This window comes from Amblyomma americanum, chromosome 1, assembly GCF_052857255.1.
Source record: "Amblyomma americanum isolate KBUSLIRL-KWMA chromosome 1, ASM5285725v1, whole genome shotgun sequence".
NCBI classification, from domain to species: Eukaryota; Metazoa; Arthropoda; class Arachnida; order Ixodida; family Ixodidae; genus Amblyomma; species Amblyomma americanum.
In genome coordinates, this window is record NC_135497.1 from 46521897 (window position 1) to 46549878 (window position 27982).

At 44.7% G+C, this 27982-nt stretch overlaps 1 protein-coding gene across 15 annotated transcripts in view; it reads right to left on the minus strand.

The window, feature by feature from the left end:
* Positions 1-501: 501 nt before the first annotated feature.
* The window catches only part of LOC144112734 (uncharacterized), a 72791-nt gene continuing 45310 nt past the window's right edge, over positions 502-27982 (minus strand). For 2 of the 15 annotated variants that reach the window (XR_013310418.1, XM_077645558.1), the window contains 2 exons: positions 22183-22323; positions 15601-15703 (listed from right to left, as the gene is read on the minus strand). Coding sequence is in view for 6 of the 15 variants with exons in the window: in XM_077645558.1 (XP_077501684.1) it covers positions 15635-15703; positions 22183-22323 (210 nt within the window). In the remaining 9 variants the exon portion in view is untranslated. The other 13 variants (XR_013310416.1, XM_077645563.1, XR_013310415.1 and 10 more) reach the window with 10 other exon arrangements.

The window sequence follows — 27982 nt, forward strand, 5'->3', positions numbered from 1 at the left end:
TGGACTAGGGGCAGACGACCATTGCTAAGAAGACGGGACGACACACCTGACTCCGCCAAATTGCTCACCTACTCTCTAGTGCTCAATAAACGTTTTCCTTCCTTCGTTCACTTTTGCACTCTTCCCTCCCCATTGCCGCGTGTAAGACCTGATGATAAAATAAATCTATAAAAGTAAACATCAAACATCTTATTTGGTTCGTTTCCGAAAACTCGAGAATGGAGAGCGCGCGTAAACTTTAAACCGATACTACGGAAGAAACACGGGACTGGTGCCGAACGCGGTGTTAAATTCGGTGCACCCCGTAGCAAAGACGGGATTCATACGCCACCCAGCTCTCTAAGCGCCGAAACTAACTTGTACGTCGACAAACTTAAGCTGAAAAAGATTCCCCCATCCAGGCTAGTCGCCCGTGGTGTCAGCGCATCAAAGTTGTTCAACCGCTGGAAAAAAAACAAAGCATCCCAAAGAACTTTTACTAGGAAGGAGCGCAAAACATAGTTGAAGATAAATCAAGTTTAATGGGGTCGAAGTGGCGACGGTCGAAAAACCCCTCACAAAGCGGCCGGAGAATTTCGATCGAGCCAGACAACTTCATGACAGAAAGACGGCGCTTTCATGACGGCGCTTTGTGGTGCCTCCCCTCTTGTCCGTGTTCGTCTTTGCCCTGTGTGAACGAAAGCATGAAATACCAACTCGCCCAGCAACTGATTTTAAGAAAATAAAGAACAATTTTTATTTCTTCTCTCCGTTACGGTTTCTTTTCCTCAGTACATGCACTGAAGTTTTATGCCCCAAAACTTTCCTTCTTCTGTGTTGTTTATTTTTGCAATGCGAAGTCATAGAGAACCCGTTTAGCAGTTTACTCCCATTGTTCAGGATACAACCGTTTAAAACAGTGCCAAAGAAATATTGCCGATGCCACTGCAGCAAGTGCCGCTCAAGTCAGATGGAGTGACGACCTTCTTTGGACCTCTTCCTTCAGTTATTGCACACAAGCCTTTTGTCATGGCACAAAATAGCCCCCCCCCTCCCTTCTATTTCTATGGCTCTCCATGTTTGTCTTCGATTCCTCGCCAACCAACAATACAGTCACGCCGCACCACAGCCAACCCCGTTGCAGCAATCTCCTTTCCCGCATAAACCTCTTTCCCTGGCGCCAACCCGTTTTTTCGACCGAAACTCCGCAAATCAATCATCCCCGCAGGCTTCGACTTCATCTCGTCCCCCCCCCCCCCCCCGTTTTATGAGCCTTAGTCATGTTTTATTATAAGACGCAGTGATAGACAACGCAAGAGAACACATGGTCAATGGAGAGCTTTAGTGAAGTGTTGGCGGCTAACCGCTCGCCATGCGAATACCTTAGCAAGGCATGGAGGAGGCGGATAAATTTTGCTTGTATAGGACAAAGTGATGCGCACAGATGGGAATAGCTGATGTATACACTGGCAGAATATCAATCGTAGCTTTCCTGCCTTGTTATAGAAAAAGCCATGGAAAATGATAGGTGTGACGTTAAGAGACCAGAAGCGGCCAGAGTGGGTGAGAGAACAAACGCGGGTTAATGACATCCTAGTCGAAATTAAGAGGAGATGCTACTCGAAGACATTTTTTTAAAATAAGTGTTATAGAGCAATGCAATTTTGTGTGCTTAGAGCTTTCTCTGTTCGTTTCAAAAACCCTAATTGGTTTTTCTGTAGCTTCACTAGTGTTTTGTGTTCTCTTAAAGTGGAAGACAAAGGGACTTTTGTGCACTTTTTTACATATTAATTTTTCACAAGGAACATAGAAAAACAACTTATTCTTCTCCATAATAACTGCCGAACACTGAAAACTAGCCACAATTCTCTTTGCGAGCAGCCAGTATATTTTTAAAAAATTTGCTAATTTGCAGTGCTTCTATTTTCTATGCTTCTAATAAGTTACCTCCAGTTAGCATAATGATATAAGTATATTGTTATTATAAATAGATACCGGTGTGCTGTACATATTAAAGAACAAGTGCGCCAAGTTTCGTTAAAATAACTTTGACAGAAGTGTGAAAAAATGTGCACAAACTTTGAAAATTGCCGAAGAATTGGAAAGGAGAAAACAGCAATTGGAAGTTTCAAAGACGTGCATTTACTGAAAATCAATTGGCTATGCATGAAACTTTCCCAAGATAAGAAATGGGCTGTCATTTAAATGTCCACCATCACAAGAACTGGCCAGCACTGTACGTAAGACCCTCCTGGTTGTTGCGACTCGAGTCTTCAACAAGAGCCCTTTTTGCTATATTGCGACAGAGGGCTCATGCCTCAGCAGTCTGGCAGGCAGACGTCTTTTTGATCCGCCTCTCACATCGAGAGTCTGTAAACATTAGCAGCTGGTGACATGGGAGCCCAGCAAGCTCCTCTAACAACCATTCAAAGCTTGCGTGCCCTTCACTGAACCATAGCGCTGCAAGTGCTGTGGCCATCTCGACAACTGTCCGTGATGCCTGCCGAGCTGCTGCGTCATATGAACGCCCTGGCTGGAAATGTGGCTACTGCACACAACAGCGCACTCCTGCGGGAGCTCTTCTTGCAGCGCCTACCTCCGCAAGTGCGCATGATCCTGAGCGTGCCTTCGTCTCAGACCCTAGAATTCCTGGCTGAGCTGGCCGATAAGATCGATGCCAATAAGAAGAGAATTGGGTAGCGTTCAGGGACTGTGGCCTTGTTAAGCGCATGATAATCACCACACGGTCGTCAGTCACTGCTCTTTTTCGGCACCACATGGAAGGGCGATGCCCAAGAACTGCAGGAGGAAGAGATGCATGAAGCCAAGGTCCAGCATGTGTCCAAATTCATGTTTGGCAATAGCAAGGTAATACAGTGCGAGGCGACGAGCGCGAGCAAACATGGGAGACCCAGTCATCACAAGGTTGCGAGAGAGCATAATTGATCACTGGAGAAGATAAAATTTTTTTCTGTGGACTCTGGTATGCCCCTTATAAATGTTGCAAATTTTCTTCCCTTTGGTTTATGGGGGTTTAACGTCCCAAACCGACTCGGGCTATGAGGAACGCCATAGTGAAGAGCTCCGGAAATTTCAACCACCTGGGGTTCTTTAACGTGAACTCACATTGCACAGTACACGGGCCTCTAGAATTTGGCCTCCATCAAAATTCGACTGCCGCGGCTAGGATCGAACCCGCGGCTTTCAGGTCAGTAGCCGAGCACTGTAACCACTTAGCCACCGCAGTGGCCCTTGGAGTATAATTAGTGCCTAAAGGGATATATTACTTGGAAAATCCACAAGACTGAGACAGAATTTCTAATAAAACAAAACAGCTTGCAGTAAAAGGTTTTCAGATGATATTCTGAAGGACATGAATGTCTGGCTATCACTATATGTTTTCAAAATTGCTGGTTATAATTTTTGTTTGAAGCAATTCTCTTCTAGTAAATGTGCACGAGGCAAGAAAGTAGCAAATTTGTGTGTGCACTGACATGACACAGCACATGTAATTTTTCTTCCATCAAAATATGGCCTGGATTTGATCGAGTGGCCTTGGGCTCAGCAGCCAAACGCCACAGAGGTAGGCTGCTTTGTTCACATCCACTACAGTACTCTCAGGATGAAATCTCTGTATGTGTTTGCGTGGTACTTAATTTTGCCCAGAGAGCTGCCTCTGCAGGAGACAACAGGGTCATCCTTTGAAAGCAAGTGCACATCTGGTGCTATTATGCTCTTTACTCAACTGCAACCATGTGCAGGCCAGAACTGCAGGAAGGCCTCGAAAGTGTGACAGAATCTGGCAGTCATCCCTGTTTCAGTGCAAGCATCAGCTTCAATAATGTGAAAGCTCTAGCTGTAAAGTGATTCTCTCTGCCAGTGTACAAGCAGCTGGTGTCAATAGCACACTGCTTGGTACTGACAATAGCCAGGTCACAACAGCAGGAGGGCCTCCAAAGAATTTGGTAAGCACACTGAACAGAATCTGCAATGCTACTCTCATGCCCTGTCTTCAGATGCTCCTGCCCAGGTCATTATAAATAGGTTCATTATTTAGCCATGAGTGCGTCCATTCCTGTCACTGCTCCCAATATGATCAAGAAATAGCTGGAAGATAGAGCACACACTTGGTTAATCCCACCACCCGAGGTTTTTGTGGACTACACCAATGACCCTTGCAGGTCAGAAAGGTGTAACTACCTGCTTTCATAACTCATCCGAATAGCATCGAAAAGTCACCCGTATCACAGTAGAGGGAGAAGTGAATAGACAGTTCTTTTTTTGAACCTTCTAATGCCGCACTCTCATTTAATGTGTACAGGATGTGTGCCCACACACGGTCTCTAAAAGAACAGTTGCCACTCCTCTTCCCTCGAGTAAATACAAGCACATGGCCAGAAGACATAAAAGGTAACGAGAAAAATGTCTGCAAAGATCTTTGCGCAAGATTGGTTTGTAGCGGTTTAACGTCCCAAAGCAACTCAGGCTATGAGAGACGCCGTAGTGAAGGGCTCCGGAAATTTCGACCACCTGGGGTTCTTTAACGTGCACTGACATCGCACAGTACACGGGCCTGCAGAATTTCGCCTCCATCGAAATTCGACCGCCGCGGCCGGGATCGAACCCGCGTCTTTCGGGCCGGCAGCCGAGCGCCATAACCACTCAGCCACCGCGGCGGCTATCTTTGCGCAAGAGGCTACTCAAAGCCGTCATTAACTAACCGGAACGGCAGCTGCCAGGCTCTTTGCAATGAAAAGTGGCAGAACAAGAAACTCGTGAACACCTGATGTACCTAGCAGCGAGTCATTGGCCGACATTTCACGGTCTTGGGATACTGAGGTACCAAACTTGAATGTGCAACAGCTGATGGTATGCCACCAAGAGACACACATTCAGGCGCGATTTAGAGTATCCTGTGTACAGAATTTGATCAAGTATACATTGGTGAAACGGAAATAAACAGTGCCGAGGCTGATACACCACTGCTAATTACTTTTGAGTGAGTTGGCTCATAGGTGTAAATCAAGACCGTTACTGTATGAGTTAGTCTGAGTAGACTCTTCTATCAGACTTACCTTGCCACGTCTACAAAAACAGGTCCTCAAATGCGCTTGATGAAAAATGTTGAAGCCAAAGGCCGTGATAGACTTGGTCAAGCAATGCATATTAAAGAAGGAAAGGAACCTGCAGTGCCAGACATATCTGGAATCGAGGATTACTCGAACCACCAGGCACACCGTAGTCTCGGCAACGCCGCCTTTTTGCATGCTTGTGCCCGACGTCTATGACACATGCTGAGCCACAAACTGCTACTCATTTTCATCATGCACCACTCCACATGAACAAGGCCCCCCTCGATACATTATTGGTGCGGGCGAGGTCTTCTATCGACCTCAAACCACAGTACGTGAACACGGCTCCTGAGTGGAAGCCGAAGCGTCTCCAGCTTCAAATTGGTTTATTTACACCCAGTGTTCCAATTCTTCTGTATTCATGTCTATCTGAAAACTGACGGCTGCCATCAAACTCCGGAATTCCTGAGCTAGTGAGCGCATTTCATTGCATTTCTGGCGTCCACGTATAACATTACTGCAACATTTGATTTGCGCCTACTCTTATATTTGACGCGTTCAACATTGCGAGACGCTGCCCGGTTTGCCAAAAGTGCATTACTTTAGATATTCCCAAGCTGAGTTTTGGGTCTCCGCTAGGTTACCTTCACACACCGCCATAGCCTTGTCGCCAGACGAGCGCACCTGATGTGGTCTATGAGCTGCGACTTCCGACTTATGCTGGCAGTTCTGCATTCCGGCGATGACGCTCACATGTCCGAACTAAAGGGCTGTGCTTCATTGCCGATGCCTCTTGCGATTACGAAATTCAGACTCGATTGGTTTGCTGTATGATGCACATCGGGCCTACGTTGCACACCGTGCCTGGGCTTCGGTTCCTTTGATGCGTATTGGCAAGACTCAAAGCGTGAATCTTCCCCTTAAAATCCTTGATTTGGTTGCGAAGATCGTCGCTGGTCTTAACTTCACAATGAGTAGAATGCGTGAGCCCTTGTTAGCTTTTTAATAACTATTTTGAATTCCTCAATAAAGTAGAAAATCAACTTCCAGTGCTTCTGTGCCGAGATCGAGCGTTCATGATGGTTTGGATTTGGATTCGTTCGACCATTGCCTCCTCTAGAAAGATGCCTGCGGTGTCGTTCGCTCACCCATTGCAGTCGCCGTGCCTTGAGTTGCGGACGGTTGTTAAGAGATGACGCTAGCTACTTCCCTATCTCTGCCAGTCAGGGTGGTGTGGTGCCGCGGCGGTAGCAGCCGGTGGCGGCATCGGCGGCGCTGGTCGACAAGCGTGGCGGCCCGTCTGCTCAATTGTATTTGAGCTAAGTCGTTGTGTTCTGGCCACTTGCATCTATTCGTGGCCTTTTAACTTTCATTTTTCTGCACTTAAGTTTCCGTTTGCTTATTAAACAATCAAAAACGCACGGAAGGCGCCGTCTGCCGCAGAGACGTGAGCTACAGCTACTGCGCGCCACGACCGCGCGGTAATGTGCACATGCGAGCATGTGTTGCAAGCGGCCGCCACAAGGATCGCTAGCGACAACCTTAAGTGGAAAGGAGGAAAAAGAGAAAGGTAAGGGCAGCAGGTTTTTGGCGCATACAGCAGGCATCTTTCTAAAAGAGGCGATGGTTCGACTCAATGCCTCCTGAAGAACATGCCTGAAGCGTCAGGGGTTTTTCTGGCCGCCGTAGAGCGCGCGTCCGCCATATGGCGGCGCTCTCAGATGACCCTCTAGCAGACGGCACGCAGGCAGCACAAAATTTTCTTGTGACTGCCGTTGCAGCAAAAAGTATGCCTTCTGGTGCGCTGTTTCTTATATTATTTGTGTGGTGTGTTTAATGTTACCTTTTCACAAGTGACACGTCGATGACTGTAGTTGCTGGAGGGAGTAGCGGGTTAAACTGCACTGCTGTTGCGTTCCGTTTTGACTGTCCAGTCAGCGAAACAAGAACCCTGGCGTTTCATTCCCTGAAATTCCTGCCAACTTAAAACTCCGGGAAAGACGGCTCAAGGTAATTAGAAGAAAAAACTGGCAGCCAAACACATCAAATAATCCTGCAGTCTGTAGCTTGCCTTTACAGCCAAGGAAATGCTACTGTAGACAGTTGGCCCACCAAGACAGGGGTGGACTCTTTCACCTGACGTCAGCGCTCCGCAGAGTGTTGCATGGCCTCAAGAAGTTCGTCAATATCATGATGCTCAAAGACCGAACGCATCTTCAAAGGCCACTGGACACATGCTTGCTCCACAACTAATATAAAATCGCGGGTTTGCCTGCCCCGACCTGTGAGAACATGATAGCGGCCACAGCAAGGGAAGCACTACTCAATAATATCTGCAAAAAGTTAATCAAACCGTTGCTAACAAACCATGCACTTGACATAACAGACAAGAACGCAGTTGCGAAGATGTAAAACAAACCTCTTTCCTGAAGATTCTTAAAACTGCAGTAACAAACGATTTCCACCGCCTTCATCGCACCAACGCATGCCATTTTTCCTTGTAAGCACGTACGTGTCTGTGCCTTCAAGTGCAGTTTTTTTTAATATTCACAAGTCGCTCGCTATGTCTGATACTCCCCGTGTTCCAGTTGTCATTTCATTAACGCACATCCTTGTCATTTGGAGAAATCTGCGGTTAGTTAGGCCTGCTGTAATACTCCCAACATCAATGTGTGTGTGTGTGTGTGTATCACCATCACACAGGAACCTAGTGAGCTGTGTTTTTTATGGAAAGAATATAGAAGAGGGGCATGAGTTTATTTGAAATTTGTCAACGTTATTCAAGGAGGTACCATGCAGCGAAAGCTAGACGGAAAAATGACCAGAAATAGCGCAGGCTGGGCCTTCCAAGGTCTGCTTCACCTGATCGAAAACCCTCTCGCAATGCTGCGCAGCAAGATTGTAACATACGAGCGCTTTGCAGTGTTCTAAGAACATTAGATATGATGGATGTGCCCCCTGCGCGCCAACGGCTAACCGGGCAGGTTAATTACCGCGACTTCTCCGGCTACCATCCATTGAGCGCCATGCAGTCCTCCTTTACCACGGGTCACCTGGCTACAGTTGAGAGGTCAGGTAATTCCAGACTTCCACCGGTCCTTATTCTATGACATGGATTATTTTCCCTTTTTGCTTGTCCGAAGTAGTAATTGATTTCTTGCCATTGGCAGCAGTACAATATACAACCACGCATCATGCAGTTGTAAATACTTATTTTGCTCCATTTCTAGCCACATACAGCACTTGCTGCAATATGGATGTTTCGAACACGTTCCTTTTGTTGTAAACCGTCTAAAAGTTACTGATTATGCAGCAGACAAAAGGTCCTAACGGCATGATAGAACGGCATGCGTAGCACGCTTTCAGATTTCGAAATCGAAACTGATGGCCCTCTTAGTATTATATGGAAGTCAGCTCAAACTTATTAAGCATTTGCTGCACTCTGAGATATTCAATAACATGTTTTTTGTCATTAACAAAATAAAAGTTGATTAAATCCCGAAAATTAGGATGAAACCGCATGATCGGGTGCCGCACATCAGTCTCCCAGCCATTGAGACCGATATTGAGGGTCATCTTTTAGCGCTGCCTAGCGGTGGGTCTGTGCAATTTCGTGGCGATCTCAGGGCCCATCGAAGTCGAGAAAACGCTTCAGGCATGTTCTTCAGGAGGCATTGGTTCAATTTTGAGCATTTGTGTTTTGATACGAGGCGACGAGGCTTAGCGAGCCATTTAAAAAAGTAGTTTCAATAATTTTTACATCTAATTTGATAGATTAGGCGCTACTTTTTATGCTTAGTTTGGAAAAATTAGGTTTTCCAAAACATTTCACAAAAAACTTTTTTGCCGCCACAATTTTTTGGTTTGATGGCTGCATCCATGGGTCGGAGGTTTCGTTTCCTCCCAGGTTAAAGAATGGTTTCCTTTAAAGTTTGTGTGGAAACATCTGTGCTGTATGTTCACAGTTTTTGCGCAATGCTTTTTTTTTAGTGGTGGTGTTTTTCTCACGCTTGCATTTTGAAGACTGCTGTTCCGACGACAGGTTTGCTTTACCTTTCAGTAACCGCAAATACTTTCGTTCAGTAGGGGGTAGGGTTTCGCGAGATGTACCCGTCGTCTGCTATTCCAGTGTTGCGCCATACTACAGTGCTGCTAGACTACAAAATTTCCAGTGTTGCCAGACTATAAGGTCCAACCCAGTGTAAACAGACTGCCCCATCCCCCCTCTCTTACGCTCTTGCCTCGCTCTCGTGCCATCGCGCCGGAACTGCCAAGCTCATTAGAGCAGCGCAGCTTGGAGCGGCCGCTGCCTGTTCGCCAAGCCAGAGAGACGTCCGTGGCGGTTGTCTACTTGGCTTCTTCTGAGGAAAGGAAATCGCGCAACTCAGTTGTCATGTTAGAAAATGATGTCTCGCGCAGGCGGGTACCGTGCTATACTTGAAATAGACTTGATATGCACGCATTCACGCAACTCATGTGGCACGTGATGTCTCGCGCAGACGGGTACACTTCGCGTAAACTGCCAGTGCAAGGCCCTGGCGAGCGTGTTACGGCGTGTTAATCGCGTGGCATACTTCGCGTACTATACAGAGCAGAATGCTGCGTCTAAAAATTAACAAGCACAAAACCAAAGTAATGTTCAACCGACTAGCAATTCACAATTGGCAGTGAGTGCCTGGAAGTGGTAAAGGAATATGTCTACTTAGGGCAGGTAGTGACAGCTGATCCGGATCATGAGAGGGAGATAACTAGAAGGATAAGAATTGGGTGGAGCGCATATGGCAGGTTCTCTCCGATCATGAATGGCAGCTTACCAATTTCCCTCAAGAGAAAAGTGACACAAGATATAGCTGGTGTACTACACCAGCTATATCTTGCCGGTACTCATCTACGGGGCAGAAACGTGAAGGCAAACGAAAAGAGTTCAGCTTAAGTTAAGGACAACGCAGCGAGCCATGGAAAGAAAAATGATAGGTGTAACGTTAAGAGATCGGAAGTGGGCAGAGTGAGTGAGGGAACAACCGCGGTTTAATGACATCCTAGTCGAAATCAAGAGGAAGAAATGGGCTTGGGCAGGGCATGTAATGCGAAGGCAAGATAACCGCTGGTCCTTAAGGGTAACGGAGTGGATTCCAAGAGAAAGTAAGCGTAGCTGGGGGCGGCAGAAGGTTAGGTGGGTGGATGAGATTAAGAAGTTTGCAGGCAAAGGGTGGATGACGCTGGCAAAAGCAAGGGTTAATTGGAGAAATGGGAGAGGCCTTTGCCCTGCAGTGGGTGTAATAAGGCTGATGATGATGATACTTGAAATAAACACGTTAAAATGCCTGGCGCAGGCGGGTACACTGGTGTAATCTGCCAGTGCATGGCCCTATAGCGAGCGTGTTATGGTGTGTTAATCGAGTGCTATACTTGAAATAAACATGTTAAAATGATGTCTCGCGCAGGCGGGTACACCTGGTGCAATGTGCCGGTGCATGGCCCTATAGCGAGCGTGTTACGGCGTGTTAATTGCGTGCTATACTTGAAATAAACACAATAAAATGTCTCGCGCAGGCGGGCACACCTGGCGTAATCTGCCGGTGCATGGCCCTAGCGAGCGTGTTACTGGAGAATTAGAATTAAAGAGAACTACAATTAGAATTACAATTTTCCAACCGAAAACGTGCGTTTGCAGGCAGAAATCTCGTATTCTTCTTCGAAAAGGAAGGGGGGGATGTCCCTATATTTGTATGAAAAGGAATCTGTTGAAAGGACACAATAGAGAAGGGGGTGTGAACGGGAACAATGAGTCGAGACAGGTGCTGGTCAAGGAAATGTATGTAACCTTTTGACAACTTGATCCATTAAACTGTATCTCGAAAGCTGCATGGTGATGGCCGTGGGGGATGCAGGTTCATCACGGGGCAGCCACTCCGTTTTCGAAGAAGCATACAGTAGCATTTCACTCGTCTCCCCTCGTGCTAGCACCTAGCTTCAGTCAGCAGAGCAGAAAGTGAAAACGCGGGCTGTGAATGAGGGTTTTTGGTTGGAAGAAACCTCTGTCTTCGTCTCAAAGTGTGAGAGTAATTGACGCTACCATATTTAAGTGAGCCGGTGGTGCGAGTTGTCCAGAGCGACATGGCTACCGCTTCTGTTAGGGTGGACTCGGACATCATCACTTTTGCCTGTATGCTCAACGATGAGAAGGCCGTGGACGTGTTTTGCCGGGAATACGGGCTGCTCCCACCAGCACTAACCGCCCCGCCATCGGACCCGCAGCGCCGCGGAAGACTCCTGAACACTGAGCACTTCTGGGGGTCTGCGGAGACCTGGGCTTCAACCCCGGTAAGCCAACCTGCACGGGCTCTGTCGTGACACGGATGCGAAAGTGTCCGAAGGGTCTTCGGCCCACCTTCCGCTGCGGCACCTGCCGGAAAGAGCTCTCCCAACAAAACGAAGAAGCTGTCCTTCACGGCCGTCAGGCCACGGCCAGCTTCTTAGCTTTCAGGGATGCCGTCCACCGGGCCCAAGTGAAGATGTCGCGATGTGAAATCATTTGGCTTATGCACGCAACAGCCAAAGGAATGAACGCCAGGCTAGCTTCTGAGTGGAGCCAGGGGCGGTTTAAGATCGAAAGAGAGGCCCGCACGGATTGGACAAACTTCATTCGTGAAGTTGTGGCCAGGGACCTGCTACAGAGGCCACGCATGGGCGGCCCCGGGGAGGAAGTACAGGTCGACGAATCCCTGTTCCGCGGTCGCTGAAAGGTGAACCATGGTCGTCTGATGGCTGCGGACGGCGTTCCAGGCTGTTTCAAAGGAAACTACGGCGGTGTGGAGGATCGCCGACCTTGGGTTGTCTGCCTGCATTGGGTTGCTATGGGAAAAACCAGACTTTTTCAAGTCGAGAAGCGGGAAGCGGCACTCTCAAGGCAATAACCACCAACAACGCGCTGCCTCGGAGGAAAATAGTCACTGACGAATGGCGGGGCGACAACAACCACCTGGAAGCTCTGCAGGACGCAGCCTGTGACATGGACCTCGAGCATGACACAGTGTGCCACGAAGTCAGCTTCGTCGACCCGACCACCGGTGCGCACACGCAGAACATCGAGCAAGCGTGGCAGAAAGCTAAGCGCGTGCTGGTGCGCACCGGTGGAACCAGCCGCGCACTCTTTCAGTCACACCTGAACTGGGTCTGGTGGGCAAGCATAAACGGCCGGACAAAGTGCCAGGACCCATTCCTTCAACTGGCCGAGGCCTTTGCCCTCTAGTACCCCCAAGCGTAACCACAAGGAATGTCACAAACTGCCCTTATCAGGGCCACCCAATTGGTGACTTGGCAGAAATCGCATTTGCGTCCCAGTGGACCGGTGATCCCTCTCTTCTCACTGATCAATATGTCATTTAAAGTTATGAAGTGCTCGGAATTAGGCGATCTGAGCTGCATTATTTTACTTTTGCCTCGTTAACGTGGACAGTTTGATTCCCGAGCAACAGCGCAGATAAAGCGAGTCGTTCACAATAACGATTCGTGAAAACCTGGCCACAAAAGTAAAGGTAATTTTTCATATCTGATTGTACTATGTTACTGTTACACTATGTTACATGTTACGCTGTGTTGCTGTGCCAGGTGCACCAGGGGGGACGGGCTTCGTCAGGCTTATTATGCCTTTTGCCCTGCCCCTCAAGTATGTACACATGCTTGGAATAAAGAACTAACTAGTGGGAATTGAGAGATGGAAATTAAGAAGAATCTTCAGACCTCTAATATTATTATCCTAGTTGCCACTCGCTTTTAAAGAATGCTTTGCAGTTTGAATGTCCAAATGGCCTATCAGATGTTCGCAAAACCTGTTAGGGGCGTGACCACGTAGAATTCCTACTACTCCAGTGTTCACATTCCACGAACCGCTAGTACTTTCTACACTCAGTTGACAGCTTCTTAATGTGGATTTTAACACAGCACGAGCTCCAGAGAGCTTTCTTAACCAAGAGAAAAAAAAATAATCTAGCCACTGTGCAGTGACTGGGCAATAAAAGGATGCACGCACATGACGTAACTGTATTGCCAACGCTGCTTCTGTCAACATCCAAATGTCGCACTTTTTTCAAGTGCCCACCATGCTTCACATTCTGCGATTTCCTTGCTTCAGTCAGTCAGTTTTTATTTGCAAGAAAATCACATCATCCTGCAGGTGGTAGAGACTAAAGGCATGGTTGCCTGACGAGGTCTCTGCCCCCGTAACGAAAGGAGCAACCTACAGCAGTACAGCAGAGCTAGTACAAAAAAGAGAAGCTGCGTTACAGATAGTACATGCATACATACAACATATGGCTGTACTCAAGCACTATGGAGTTTTTTTTTAAAATCACATTGAAGATTCACTCAAATATCCCAAAAACACGTAAAGTCAACAGTTGAAAACAAAATTCACATTTATCATTGTTACTCAACAATCTCAATGGAAAACGAAATTGCCTGCTGTTCACGTTAGAACCTTTTTTCTGGGTAGGCAGAAATCTAAAATAGAAGCAGAGTTATTTAACATGTCTATTATTTGGTATTCCAGATCTTGTTTTCCATAATTTGTTCTGACTTTTTTATTTGTGCGTTTTGGGTTACAAATATCATATTGAGCCAAAACAGGAGAGTAAACACTGTGAAGTTTCTTTTTATATACTTGCTGTCCCAGTATCCATAGACTTTACTTGCTGGTAAAACATCAAATCTGAGAAAAAGTGGTTGCGCTGACAACAATCTAATACAGCCGGTGTGGTTCACAAAAATTCGGAGGACACGTTTTTGCAGTAGTTGTAGCCTATCACAGTTCCCTTTTGTCGTTGTTCCCCACACCAGAATGCCATACAAAAGTTTAGAATAGAACAGGGAGTAATATAATGATTGCTTTAGCCACAGAGGTAGAAGAGAAGCTATTTTTCTAATGCATCCAACAGACTCCGTGAGTTCGGACAGCAGATAATTAACATGAAGGGTCCAAGACAACTCTTCACTAAACCATACCCCAAGGAAGTTTTGCACACTTACTTGTTCTACGATATGTCCTCTGTACTGTAAGTTATTTTTTTATTCTCATTGATTGGCTTAAATATCATGTACTTCATTTACACTGCATTAAACTGAAGTTTGTTCTCACCAGTAATTCAGTTAAACACTGCCTAATTGAGTCAAAGTGTCAATTTTGCGTGAATGTGTGCATAACACGTTCATTTGAAAAAATAGCACGCGACTAACACGCCGTCACATGCTCGCTACCGCCATGCACCGGCAGATTACGCCAGGTGTACCCGCCTGCGCAAGACATCACACAACTGAGTTGCGTGAATGCGCAGATATCGAGTTTATTTCAAGCCCAGCACGGCACTGCCATGCCGCAACACGCTCGCTATAGGGCCATGCACCTGGAGATTACGCCAGGTGTACCCACCTACGCGAGACATCATTTTAATGTGTTGATTTCAAGTATAGCACGTGATTAACATGGCGTAATACGCTCGCTAGGGCCATGCACCGGCAGATTATGCCAGGGGTACCCGCCTGCACGAGACATCACACACCAACTGAGTTGCGTGAATGCGCGCATATCGAGTCTATTTCAAGTGAGCATGGTCCCGCACGAGACATCACTTTCTAACATGACAACCAAGTTGCACGATTTCCTTTCCTCAGAAGAAACTAATTAGACAACCGCCACGGACGTGCTCTCTCGCTTGGCGAAAAGGCGACGGCCGCTCCACACTGCGCTGCTCTAACGCGCTTGGCGGTTCCAGCGCGATTGAACGAGAGCGAGGCAAGAATGTAAGACAGAGGGGGTATGGGGCAGTCTGGCCACACTGGGTTGGGCCTTATAGTCAGGATAGCTGGCAACAATGGAAGTTTTGTAATCTGGCAACACTAGAATAGCAGATGACGACAGGTACATCTCACGAAACCTTACCCAGCAGGGAATGCATCTTGCAGATTATTGTGTACTTCTAAAGGCATTCAAATTTTGCTGACGTGGCCAGCTGCTGCCGCTAGCCGAACGTTTATTTTTCAGGTGTGTTCTGTTTGGCTGCACTAGTTTTACTAAGTTGTGCACAACCGGGTCAAGCAGTTCAAATGCAGCTTACCACTAGCCCTTTCACCTCCGAGCATTTCAAATGATTCGAAATTCTAATTTGACCATGTTTTTTTTCTATGCCTTTAGTTCCGGCCAGACAGTACAATAACTGATGCTGGTGTTCTTTCCAGGCATAATATAAACCATTCTTAGTTACATCCACACGGAACAATGACTGTTACTAAATTAAGTCCCCCATGACAACAAAAACCTGCAAAGCAAAAACCACTCAGCAGGAGATATTGGTGCAGTTTATGATGTCGTTCATTGGGACAGAACTCTACAGGTGTTATATTGTTCCGTAGACCCCAGGTGCATGTCATGCGAACACCGTCACACAGCTATTGCCATAAGAGGGGATGAGAAGATCAGAGGAAATTCTTAAATTTTTGACTTGGAGATGAAATTCGGCACACTGGCTTGAAATAGCATCAGACAGCTACAAAGTTTCACAATATCTTCAGTAGTTTTTATTTTATCATTATACGTTGCTCACATGTTGCTTGCTCGTGGAAAGCCTAGCGTGACAGCAAAATGGGTTATGGGCATTCTGAAAGAAAAAAGTATAACTGCTCTCGGAATTATGTCCGGAAAGAACAGTAACTACCACTTGTGTGAAAACGAACCAAGCCAAACCTAACCGCTTAAGGTGCAATAAGTATGAAAACAAAACTATGCAGCAATGTACATAGTACATCTTGCAATGCTACGTTCTCGTGCTGGCCTGATCAAGACCTGAAAGGACATTCAGCACTGAGGATCAGTCCTAAGCGGAAAGGAGGTCCTGGTGTGGCCATAACTGAAGTGCCAGTAAATGCTGCCTTTGGACAGAACTTTAGGAGGCTGTTCCATCTCTACGAAAAGCAAGCCACCCCTCTTTTTTTGTAAGTGGTGGCCTACATCAATGAAAAAGAGTTATGTGAAGGTTTTTCCTTTTCTGCCTCAGAAGCAAACCAATTCTCTGCTTCAGCAAAACAGAAAACTGGACGAGATGGCGGTTGCTGAAGATAAGTAGGCCCAAACTCAATGACACGGGAAGGCAAGACAGGACATGCTTCAGTCTTGCAACTGGTTTTTTAGGAAAGTGAATGAAAACTTAAGACAACAAGAAACACACTGCTCCTGTATAAGTACAAGCTCACAAAACCATGAGTGTTAAAATCTCAAGACAGTCTCTTTCTACACATTTCGTAGCTGAGCAGACACTCCATTGTGTCCCTTAGTGGTGCTATAAATGGCAAAACAAGATAACCATTTTGAAAAAGATGGGCCAGCAACCTTTGCATGTGCAAAGATTATTTTTGTGCTCTCTGATACGTTTGGCCTATGTATGAATGTCTACACTTGAGAGGAATCTTATAGGCAATACAGGACCAAGTGCAAGCTTTAGTGAGTCCAAGCTCACTAAAAATGACGTTCTGTTGTGCTGTCGTGGTGAAACGTGAAGCGCGCAACACGGGGCTAACCAAATGCAGACCACTCGGGCTTGCATGTGCTGAAATCCTCCCGCATCTAGCTTCTCCGCAGCTCAATCATTGTCCTTCTGATGCGGGGGAATTCCGTACTACACCAGTGTTTGCCATTGAGTTCTGGTTCTGTTATACTGCTGGCTAAGATTAAAGAGGTGGGTGCCGATGTTTCTCTTGAACTACTAATGCAAGAGGATGCCATGGCCGTGCATAGGTTGCCCGCACAAAGGGACAGAACTCCAGTTATTCTTGTCCGCTTTTCTCGTCAGGAGCTTAGGGACAAATAGGTTGCAAAAAAGAGTGCCCTGCACGATGCAGATAGTTCTGTCGTCAAAGAGAACATGCCTAAGTATTCACGAGACCTGCTTAGGATAGTGAAAGAACGGGTGAAACGATTTGGCTTCAAATTCGCATGCAATGTAAGTAGAATAATACAGTTCAGAAAGAAGAGAGGGGTCTCTGCATTTGCCATTCAGAGTGTGACCTTGCTCTGTTAGCCCAGTATCCCCCCTCCCCAATGTAAAGGACTGTCATTAATTACTGCTTCCACATCAAGTAAATGGTTGCCTTGGCTTAAATAATTTCTCTGCCTACATCATCATTATCATCATCAGTCTGACTACACCCACTGAAAGCCAAAGGCCTCTCCCATGTCTCCCCAATTAACCCTGTCCTTTGCCAGCTCCGTCCACCCTATGCCTGCAAACTTCCTAATCTCATCCGCTCCCCAACCTGCCGCCCCTGCTACGCTTGCCTTCTCTTGGAATCCATTCGGTTACCCTCAAGGACCAGCGGTTATTTTGCCTTCGCATTACATGCCCTGCCTAAGCCCATTTCTTCCTCTTAATTTTGACCAGGATACCATTTACCTGCATTTGTTCCATCACCCACTCCGCCCGCTTCCGGTCTCTTAACGTCAACCTATCATTTTTCTTTCCGTGGCTCGCTGCATTGTCTTTAACTTCAGCTGAACCCTTTTTGTTAGCCTCCACGTTTCTGGCCCTGGCCCATAGGTGAGTACCGGTAAGATACAGCTAATGTACACTTTCCTCTATATCATACATATTAATGCACGATCCTTACGTAACAAATCTGATGGCTTTTCACATTTTGTCTACAGTAGGCAGCACAATTTTGATGTAATTCTGTTAACTGAAACGTGGGCTGTGTGTGATGCAGATTTTGTGAAATTGCCCAGATATGATTCTTGTTTCCTTAATCGCCCTAATCGTGGAGGAGGCGTTGCCATTTAGGTAAAAACAGCCTAAATAGACATGTCTTATCTGACCTCTCTATAACGACCCGACTGTGATATGCTTGCGCTTCAGACTGCGGACAGAATTGTTTCTGTTGTTTACAGGCCGCCATCAGGTGATCCAGTTACGTTCTTAACACACCTCTATATATTCCTTTATTTTACCTCGGAAGCTCAATACTCCATTATTATTGGTGGTGACCTCAATATCAACATACCTTCTAGTATAATTGGACAGTTGAATTATACAATTACCTCCAATGGTTTTCAAAACCTTATGCCACGCCCATAAGGATAACACCTACGTCATCCAGTACCACCGACGTTTTTATAGCACACATTGCTTCGCCCGTTATTTCTGCTGGTACTATTGCTTGTGATCTGAGTGACCATGGTGCCATTTTTGTATCCGTACTACATGTCTGTCCACCAAGTTGCGCACAACTGAACAGTTTTGCTTATCAGTGTATAACTGATGTGATACTTGCTCAATTTCATGAGTATCTGTTGCAGACTGGAACTGTGTTGCTGCCTGTTTTTCTGTTGATGAGTCTTATTAGCTGTTTTTAAGTACTTTGAAAGAAATTTACAATAAGTCTTTTCCCTTGAAGAAAAAGAAATCAGACACTCAGCTCCGTAAGCCTTGGGTGACTCTAGTACACATCAAAATGATGAAACAGCAGTCCACGTTTTTCAAACGTTTCATGTCTAGTCGTAACTGAGCACCTAGCCGCTTTTAAAAAATACCGCAACAAGCTAACTTGCGAGATGCGCAGTTCTAAATCTGCTGACCACTCACATTACGTCACTAGTAAAAAGGGTTCGAAAGCATTTTGAAAGCTTCTAAATCAATCATTTCGAAATGAGAATAAAAATATGCACCTGGGCCAGCTTGTGATCAATGGCTTGCCCTATTTCTTTCCTTTTTTAGCAGATAAATTTAATGAGTTCTTTACAAGATTTGGACAGAGTAGTTGCCTGTTGAAGCTCTTCGTTTTCTTCTAAATGTAGGTTTAGAGACTTTCTTTCCATGTAACGACAAGTGTGGAGGTCTTCAGCACTGTAATGAACCTAAAATCGACTTCCATCGATTTTGATGGCTTCTAAATAAAACCAGTTAAGTTAGCTGCGGATCTGTTACCACCATGCTTAAGCTATATCTTTAACTCGCCGCTCACATCAGGTATATTTCCTGCATGAATAAATACGCAAGAGTAACTGGATGGGATAGAAATAAGTTGACAAACTATAGGCCAATTTCTATCCTTCTGTTTTTGAAGGCTCTTGAAAAAGTAATGCTCAAAAGAATCGATGGGTTCTTCTTGAAACATGCTTAATAAATGATAGTCAGTTTGAATTCCGAAAGGGCATGTCCACGGAACCTGCTTTACTCTTGCAAAAAGAAAATATTTTGAATATTGAAGCTAAAAACTTGACTCTTGATATTTTCGTTGATTTTACAAGAGCTTTCGACCTTCTTAAATACTATTCTGCAAACTTGAAATCTATGGTGTCCATGGTCTCTCCCTTCAACTTCTTCCTGCATACTTAAACAGGTGCCAACAAGATATTTCAGTCGATATCCACAAGTCTCGTTCCGTTTTGATTCAGTACGGTGTCCCACAAGGTAGCCTTTTCGGTCCATTTCTATTTAACGTCTATACAAATGAAATCGCATCTATAGCCCATAATATAAGCCGTATTCAGTACGCCAATGACAAGTTTTTTCCATGGCTCCTCCACAAGGAAATATGAAAAGCGTTTCTAAATAAACTTGATGACATACTGGAATATGCCAGCAGAAACAAGTTTTGTTTAATTGGCAGAGGTGACTTCAGTATTAACATTTTATCAGATAATAATAGTGCAATAAACTTAAGAAATATAATTCAAGCTTCTGGCTTCACAAACCGTTCACCTCGCCAACCCATATTACAATTTCAAGCTGCTCTGCCCTTGACCTTCTAATTACCACGAACACATGCATTGTTACCAGTGCTGGCCCTATTTCAAGTGACATCAGTGACCACTGTCCTGTTTTTATGACCTGTCAAAAACACAAACTTTAGCCAAAAACTCGCAGAATCATTCAGTTTCCAGCATATCTTGAGCAACTCGCTCAAGTCGTTTAAAAATAGTATCAGTAGGTATGACTGGAGCCCTGTGTTTAAGGAAACTAATGTTGACGAAGCATACTCCTAATCCATAGAAATATTTACGGGAGCGTATACAGGACATTTCCCATTTAGAACACTAAACCATTCCAAGAAGGCGAAGAAACCATGGGTTACACATGGGCACCTGAAACAAATCAAACAGAAAAACCGTCTGTACTTTCAGTTTCTTCGCACACAGACGGAGGGAAACCTTAAAGAATTTAAAACCTTTAGAAATAAGCTAAATACTACGCTTAGACGGGCAAAGGAAGCTCATTACGAGCATCTTTTTTTCTGACAAATGCAAAAAATGGCCACATATTATTTGGAAAACAATAAATAATGTACTCGGCAGAGGTAAAAGTGATTCGTCTCCAGAAACTTTAACGGTTAATGGTGCCGACCTAATTCGTCAAGCTCTTGCTAATCATTTTAATAATCACTTTACCAATGTCTAAAATCATAACTACAGCTTAACAACATTGCCTGAAATAAGCATCAGTACCCATGAAACCATCTTCCTTTGGCCGACGGACAAAACTGAAGTACGCAGATCATTTCTATGCATAAAAAACAGCAATGCCCTTGATTATGACAACATACAAATAAAGCCGATAACGTATGCGATTGAATTTTTGAGTTTAGTACTGTCTTATATATTTAACCTAGTAATAGAATTGGCTACCTTTCCTGGGGGTATGATGCGAGCAAGAGTCGCTGAAATCTTGAAGGTGGAAACAGAAATGAAGCAAATTATCGACCGATTTCTATATTACCTGTTTCCTCCAAAGGACTAGAAAAGATCATTTACTTATGCCTAATAAATTGCGTATCTATGTGGACCGATCTCTATATTACCTTTTCCTCCAAAGGACTAGAAAAGATCATTTACTTATGCCTAATAAATTGCGTATCTATGTGGTGCATCTTATGTGGGTCAAAGCGGACGCTGCATAAACGACCATTTACGAGTGCACGCCAATAGCATCCGCATGGGATACGGCAGCACGCTCGTAAAACACGTCCCTGCCTGTCATTGCACACCCATCCTTGGATGAAGCCAGAGTTTGAGGCGGTATAATCATCAGCACAAGCGCATGCTGTATAAAGCATTCATCATAGATAAGAAAAGCGCGTCATACATTAGCACACCATCAATAGCTTGACAAGAAAAGAGATTGAATATCTTGAATAACCGTGACGACATGACGCGATAAAAGGAAATCTTCCTCGCCTTCCTTTGGGTTTTGTTTTCCTTTTCGGTATTTATTGCGAGCAATGTGATAAACCTGTAGTTGTAAGTCAGCGCTGTGATTGTGCATGTCTTCTTTTTTCGTACCATGAAAGCACGCTGTTTTTCGGTGAGATGTTTCAGCAGAGGCCGGAAATGCTTTTAATGTAAATGAGTCAGAAGTGTTTTTTCCAACTATGTAAGAGATCTCACAGGCTTCACAGAATTATAAACAAAATAAATAAATATCCTTCCAACACATATATGCAACTCTGAATGGAATGCTTTGAATGATGTATCAGTTATGCTTTTCAAAGTGAGGGCCACCTGAAAGCTATCCTAATTAGCACGTTTGCCTTAAGAAACATGTGCATACTTATATGGTCACTCGGACTACACAAGACCCCACGCTTGATTCAAGATAGCTGGTAGTTTGTAATAAAGAGTACAAAATTGTAGTTGATATTTCAGGCCGGAAGTCCAGCGAGCGAGAGAATTAAAAATGATGTTAGAAGGATTTTTACTTGCCGGAACTGCTTTGTCTAACCGGCACAAAAAAAATTCACAGGGATGTCTAATTCCACTCTGTGTTGGTAGTGCGATAGCATTACCAGCTGTTGATGTCTTTACCGAAAGTGACGTCATTACCGGTCTGGTGGTGACGTTCGTTCTCTACAGCAGGTGGAATTGCTACCGTCTTGTGACGTTACTTAATTCCAGACAACAGGAATGCTCCGATCTGGCGGCGTCACTTCCCTTCAGCCAATCACCGTAACACTGTCTTCCCGATGAAGCACCAAATGCTATAGCATACAGACGAGGCGTCAGCCGTCGCAGCTCTATGATGGCAGCCTCCACAGAACACCACTGCGCAGACGCACTTGAGGTGATGCGCACCTGTTGCTGTACTTAACCCACCGAAAGTTGTTCCTTCCACCACCGCTGTTCTGGTCTGTCGTGAATGGCTGGACCTTCACGAACCATCGCTGGAAAAGCGCGTGGCGGATAGAGCTCCTCCACGACGTCTCCTCCTCCTTTCTCGTGAAGCAGAAGGGGTACCTGTCCCGCAGGTGATAATACAAGGCACTTAAGCAATCCAAGATATACTCACAAATGGGCGGTGCATTTGTTTTACTGTGCAGGCCTACTTTTTGTTAATAACGCCTGCAAGACTAACCCATTGAGCGCAGCAGAATGGTTCCCTAATCAATATTTAATTTTCTGGCATGCTGCTTTTTCCGCCCATACAGGCGAAGTGATATGCTCTGCAAAACAGTGGTTGTGGGGGTGGCTGCAATTACAACCTCGCTTTTCTCTCCAGGAAATGATCCAATGCTCTCTAGAAAGGTTCCTTAAGTTGCACGTTGCACAGCTGCACGTGGAATTTCTTGCTGTTACTGACCTCAGCATCCCCACTGCTCAGGAGATGGCAAAGTTTTTATATTCAATTCTTCATTTACCAGAATACTGGACGGTCTCCAGGGCTAAAAGTTGCTGCCTACAACTTGACTGGGGCCCTGGAGCCGTTTACAAAACGACAGCAGCCATTGATGACAGAGTACGGTAACATCAATTACAACACTGTGTAGTAGAAGGTATCAGAAAATACAGACCTGCTGCAAGATTCATCACGACAATCAATTCTTACAACTGAAAAAAGTGTGCTCATAGTTCTTTTGGGAATTTGAAGGCTACCTGTCTGTGTTTATTTAATAAGGCTGGCAGAGTGTGTTTTAAAGAGGCTGTGAAGGAGGCTCTAATAAAGTTGCGGCATGCCTGGGATATTGAAGCACGACGCTTCACGAATAGTGTCCAGCAAGAATTTTTTAAATGCGCTTTGTAGAAGCTGAGTTATCTGTAGTTAAAATTTGAATTTCAGCGTTTTCGCGCCTTTCCCTCTCCTCTCGTCACTTTTTGCACACTGGAAGGTAGGCGCTTCTTCGCCGACCCCCCTCCCCTCCCCCCCCCCCCCCGGGAGCGGAGCTTCCCCACTCGCCGGAGCTAAACGGCTTATTGGCCGTGGCCATGGTAACTGCCTGACATCTGAAAGAATCTAACCAATGGCCACCTCTCAACTTGTCTACGCAGATGCGGGGGACGGAAGAGGGTGCGAGCACGAAAAAGTCGCTGGGAAGGGCTCTCCAACTTTGATGCATGATTGTGGGTCATCTGCTGCGTGTAGAAGAGTATTATTTGGCTCTGGTTTTCATGGCAACACAGTGCAGTGATTAAGTGAGTTAATGTGCTCTACTCAGAAGGCGTTTCAGAGAACCTTTAATGATAGCAATTTGTACTGAGTGCGAAAGTATGGGACTAACGAGGGTTTGGAAATTCAAGTTATAAAGGAGTAGCTTTAGGTTGCCGCAATGCCATCGAACGAAGGAAACTCTGGCTGTCATGTTGAAATACATAAAAACATCATGTAGCAAGTGGTGTTCATAGTGATGGTCAAAGCTAATATTATTGTATTTTGCAAAGAGATGTCTTGTCGAGTGACGATCAATATTAGCGATGTAGCAAATGTACCTTTTTTTGCAGAACTGTCATATTTTCAATATTTGCTCTTGTGGTGCTTGCCCACACTAAACTGCAGTAGCTCATGTGCGGGGCAAATAATGCGTTATATAACTGAAGTTTAACCTTTTTGCGGCAGAACAGTATGCGACATCGCGACATAGCTCCAGTCACTGAAGAGATTTTTTTTTTGTAGCAGTTGACAAGAGTGTCCCAACTCAAATGGCAAGAAAAATAGACACCAAGAATTTTGTGAGTATCGACAAGGTCAATATTTTTATCTTGAATCACTAGAGAATTTTCTAAAATGAATTTCTTATTTCTGGATCAATATAAAATGGCTTTCGTTTTCTGGTTGTTTATTTTTACGCGATTTAAATGGGACCAGGCAGACAATTTTTCAAGTACATCATTACAATGAAGCGCAAGGGCATTGGGATCATTACCAGAAATAAGCACAGTACTGTCATCAGCATATATAATGAACTGAACACTGTTGTCAATATGAACTATGTCATTTGTGTATAAGTTAAATAGAAGCAGGCCTAAAACACTCCACTGTGGTAGACCACAATATATTGGTAGTAACGATGACTGTTAGTTGCTAATACAGACACACTGGCTTTTATTGCTGAGATACGACTTAGAGAAAGCATGAGATTTTCCATGGATGCCATATGAAATGAGTTTTATATGTTATGGTCGAGAAGGTCAAAAGCTTTGCTGAAGTCAACAAAAAGACAGAGCGTATATATTCTGTTTTCAATGCTGTGGAATATATTTTATTTTATTGCAAGGAGCGCCGTTTCCATAGATTTGCCTTTTCTGAATCCGAACTGACAATCGGTCAGCGCCCTAGAACCTTCTTCCAAAAGAAGTCTGCCATCTGTGAATCATTCGGAAAAGCTTGTTGCAGGCGTTTCCCAGCTTCTCCCGGCGAGCTTCGCGAAAGCAGGCTATTCTGAGGCACTCCTTGAAGTACTCCACTTGGTGCCAGGCCTCAGAGCAGAGAAGACGGCATAATCTGTCGCCATGCTTCCCTGACGGTGGTAAGAGACCTACTATCCAGAGAACTTCGAGCGGGATAAAGTGACGTTTGATAGAAACTGAGTAGAGGTACGCCTTGCATGTTGCTACAATGACGAGAGAAGTGTAGACAGAAGAATCCAGGAGAAACCACTTAAAAGAGGCGCCTGATTTATAAGAAATTAACTGCATTAAGGATAGTTGTCGGGCCAGTTGGTACATGATCTTACCGAAAAACAGTGCGCTTACACGCTCTGTTACCAAGGAATAAAGCCATGCCCGTCCCAGGTAGACAGTTCATGGTTTTGGCAACACTAAAGTGTCGTCTGGTTGAAGCGACACAAAATATTTACTTTTACAAGAACCAGTGCACGTAGCATAATCACAGAAAATATTTTTACACTGGACAGAAATACAGCAGCACAGTGCCATGACTGACACACGAAAGGCTTCGGTGACAGTGCGAGACTGATCTGAAAACCTACACAACGAACCAGCGACGGTACAGTGGCTAAATCCTTGATAGTAGTATCTAACAGCCGTCTAAATGCTCGCGTGCGCGACAGATGGGAGCGCTTTACTGCGAAGCAACAGTAAACCTTCGCCACTAGTCTAATCAAAAGTGTGCCTCATCGCGACCTCCACCAAACTTTTTTGCTCACAGTGGAACGAAGCAAGTACATGGGGGGTTCCAATAGCAACGATGCGACGTGTTAGGCTATCATCTCATCATCTTAACATAAATGATGCATGTGCGTTTGTTCCGGGCTGCCAATCAACATCAAGAAGACAAAGATGGTTATAAAGAAACAACAAAGCATGAAGCTGTCAAACCTCAAAGTGAACATCAGAAGTAGCAGAACCATCTAACCTAAACAATATTTCGAAGCTAAGCAGCAGAAGAAAATATATCAAGGCCAGGATTGAGCAAACAGAAAATCATCGAGGAAACCTAAAAGCAGCAACAAGCAATGAGAGCATACATGAGCGAAATATAAGCAGTGGGAGACAAACAGCAAGTAAGCTCTGATATGTTGATGGTGCTGTTAAGTATTCACGAGGATGAATTGCAGTGTACGCTTGGGGTCCTAAGCAGAGAAAGAACTGTGGGCACAGAGAGTAAGCAGAAACCACATAAGAAGTCCAATAGTCTCCAATGAGAATAACAGACTACGATGAGTAAAGGAACATTAGAAGTGGTAAGGAAGCTCTATGAAAGCCAAGTAGAGTTCGGAGATCTAGACCATGAGAGAGAAATTATCAGGAGATTCAGAAGTGCCTGCAGTGAACTCGGTGGGCATTCTTGTGTTTTGAAGGAGCCTAGTGATTTTGCTAAAAAGAAAAGCCACATCTTGAAACTTGAAGGCTAACAAAGAGGCCTGAGATTGAATTCACGAAGAATAGTAGGCCACAGAGATGAAAATGTTAGCAGTAACACTGGTCTGTGGCAACGCTGATTTCAGAAAAAGCCTGAGTTGTCAATATTCTGGAAGAAAATAAAAGAAAATGGACCTGGTCACGGCATATGATGCAGCGAATGAATCACCAATGGTCTCTTAGGGCAACAGAATGAATTTGATAAATTTTAATGGTACAAGGCATCTGTGGCCAAAGAGTGCCCTAGCACAAGTTAATTTTGTCTACTCAAGTTGAGGTCAGAGACCCATTTCCCAAGCATTTCATTCCAGATAAGCTGAGCACGAGGCCAGGAAACAGCTTGTGCACATTATATCACAACAATGAGTTTCAACCCAAGAAAAAATACAGCTAGAGATAGCTTATTATAAGCTCACTAGATAAGATTAGATTTCTTCGGAGTGTGGCATGCAGCTGGTGCAAGACATAGATACTTAAAGATCACTAGAAGAGTCCATTGTCCTGAGGTAAATGTAAACTAAGCGAAGGCGATAATGAAATCCGTTACACTCCTGCTCGAGCTGTTCAGAATCAGCTCAAGAGGGAAGTTTGCTCAGTGTGACAAAAAAAAATCAGAAGTTCACCCAAGAACTGGCATCTTGGCAGTATCAGGCTGCAGGTGCAGAAAAAGTAATCCTGTCTAAAAGAAGAGCTATATAGAGCACCAAGCATTTTGAGGCCAGTCCTACACTGACGGCTGCTAACAAATATTCTAAAACTGTTTTTCATTGCACAAACAATAATACCCAGTTTGTATTGGTCATGTGATTATGTTAATGAGACTCTCCTATAAATCCTGGCAAGAGCTAAACTACAAGTTGTCTCCGCTTAGTTTGTATAGCAGCAATGAAGAACTTACACACGTAGATTATTCATGTAGAAGTTTTATTCATGGTGTGCCCTATGAATTTTAAATTATACTAAAATGTAATAAAGTGGAGTGCTTGTGCCTCAACAAAAAAGAGAACACAAGCTAAAGGTAATCACAAATTGCCCAAAACTTGAGTGTTTAACACAACAAAAATGAAAAGAACACCTCTCCACAACTGGAAGAAAACAAGGTGATACCAAGCACACATCTGAAAATTGTTTCTTCCAAATCCTGTCTGGTGCTCCAGCACTCATCAGCCAGCATGTCATGAAATGTACCTTAGTTCCGGTAGCTGTAAAGAGTACAGCTGTTCCGGCATTTTGATATATGGACAGTAACCCTCAATGACCATCAGGCTGAATGCTTTCAAGTGACTTTTAGTAACAAGACTGCAGTGAAACGCTTAGCAAGTTATGCTGGCATAATAATGCAAACCGCTAAATCTGAGAGTTTGCTACCACGCAACTCTGAGATAACACCTAAAGTGTTGTAATCGAATGCAAAAAAAGATTGCCTATTTTATAAACAAAAGTCAAGAGTCTGCAATGCAATGGCACGACGGAAGTGAGGCAATGCAAAGGCACAATGGAAGTGTTGCAACACGGCTATAGCAGTACAATGTACACTTTAAACATAACAATAAAACATGATCTTTTATCCTTAATTATCAGAATTTAAACATCCTTGTTTTCCTTGCTCTCTTGCAAAATCAAGTTTAGATTGTGAAAGAAAGCAAAAAGACAAGGACACACAAAGTGATGGCCACACACAGTGCTCTTACTCTCAGTGTAGTTTTGGGCACGTCCAAGATCTAAACAATGGTTAACCAACTAGCCTAAACGCTGCCGTTATTCCAAAATTAAGCCTTTCACAAATTGGGAGCCCCTTTCA